At 34.9% G+C, this 918-nt stretch overlaps 1 protein-coding gene across 1 annotated transcript in view; it reads right to left on the bottom strand.

The window, feature by feature from the left end:
• Positions 1–5: 5 nt before the first annotated feature.
• Positions 6–918, bottom strand: part of LOC107576848 (receptor-interacting serine/threonine-protein kinase 1-like) — a gene marked incomplete at its 3' end in the record, with an annotated part of 10332 nt that continues 9419 nt past the window's right edge. Inside the window, exons 8-9 of the mRNA XM_016262974.1 lie at positions 675–824; positions 6–52 (exon numbers count right to left, since the gene is read on the bottom strand). Coding sequence (XP_016118460.1) covers positions 6–52; positions 675–824 — 197 coding nt within the window. The remainder of the gene's footprint in view (positions 53–674; positions 825–918) is intronic.

Here is a 918-nt window from a genome sequence, read left to right as displayed (position 1 = left end):
CCCACGTTGTGACGCACGACCTCCAGGTGGTTCTCAGTGACCGTATACTCCTCTGATCATCACAACACAATCAAACAGAGAAAATCAATCAGATCTGGCACATATGAAGCAATGAGAGTTTAATCATTTGACCAGGATTACTATAAAACAAGGGCTTTGTTAAGGCTAAAAGCATGCATTGGTCGATTTTGGGCTGTTTGGCTTTTTTTTATGTGTTGTTACAAACTAGTGTAAAAAACACCCAAATACACTTTTAGGTGTTGCTTTAATTGCACTTGATCTATTTGCATCTGTAGTCACAGTCTCCACTTCAGCAGCACTTACATACACCAAACTTTACATTTTTATTCTTATCTTCTGAAGGAAATTTGTATTTTGTATTTTGCATATATAATTAAAAAAAATTTCCTAAAGCATTGTGATTTTTTTTCGGGCGGTTGACAGTATATTAATACTATATTAATATAATTACTAACAGTATATCATATTAATGGAATGATAAATAAGAGAAATCCAAAATGCCCTCTGTGAAGACCTTTAATATGTCAAAAAAATCAAACAAGTTAACAAGTTACTTAATTCAGTGTTCAGATTTTTGTTCTGAAAATGTATGCAAATTAGCGCATACTTAATTAGATAGCAGCTCACTAGGTCTGAAACAGAGTGAGTCTTACCGTACGTCATTAGAAGCTCATTATATCTGGTTCTGTTGATGGATCCAGCGGATAACGAGCTCAAGGAGCTGTTATCAGAGACTCGCAAATTCATCGTGTTGTAACTCCCGATTTGAATTGCACTGGCATTTGAGATGGCCACAGGCCACCCTAATGGAAAACCAAACAAATCAGGAGAAAATTATATATATATATGATATATTAAGGGGTTAATATATCATATAACAGCTAAGGGGCGTTGTTA

The sequence above is a fragment of the Sinocyclocheilus grahami genome, unplaced genomic scaffold (genome assembly GCF_001515645.1).
Source record: "Sinocyclocheilus grahami isolate Dianchi unplaced genomic scaffold, SAMN03320097.WGS_v1.1 scaffold4459.1, whole genome shotgun sequence".
Taxonomy (NCBI): domain Eukaryota; kingdom Metazoa; phylum Chordata; class Actinopteri; order Cypriniformes; family Cyprinidae; genus Sinocyclocheilus; species Sinocyclocheilus grahami.
Note: the sequence above shows the minus strand (reverse complement) of the source record. Positions and strands in the feature narration are given on the sequence as shown.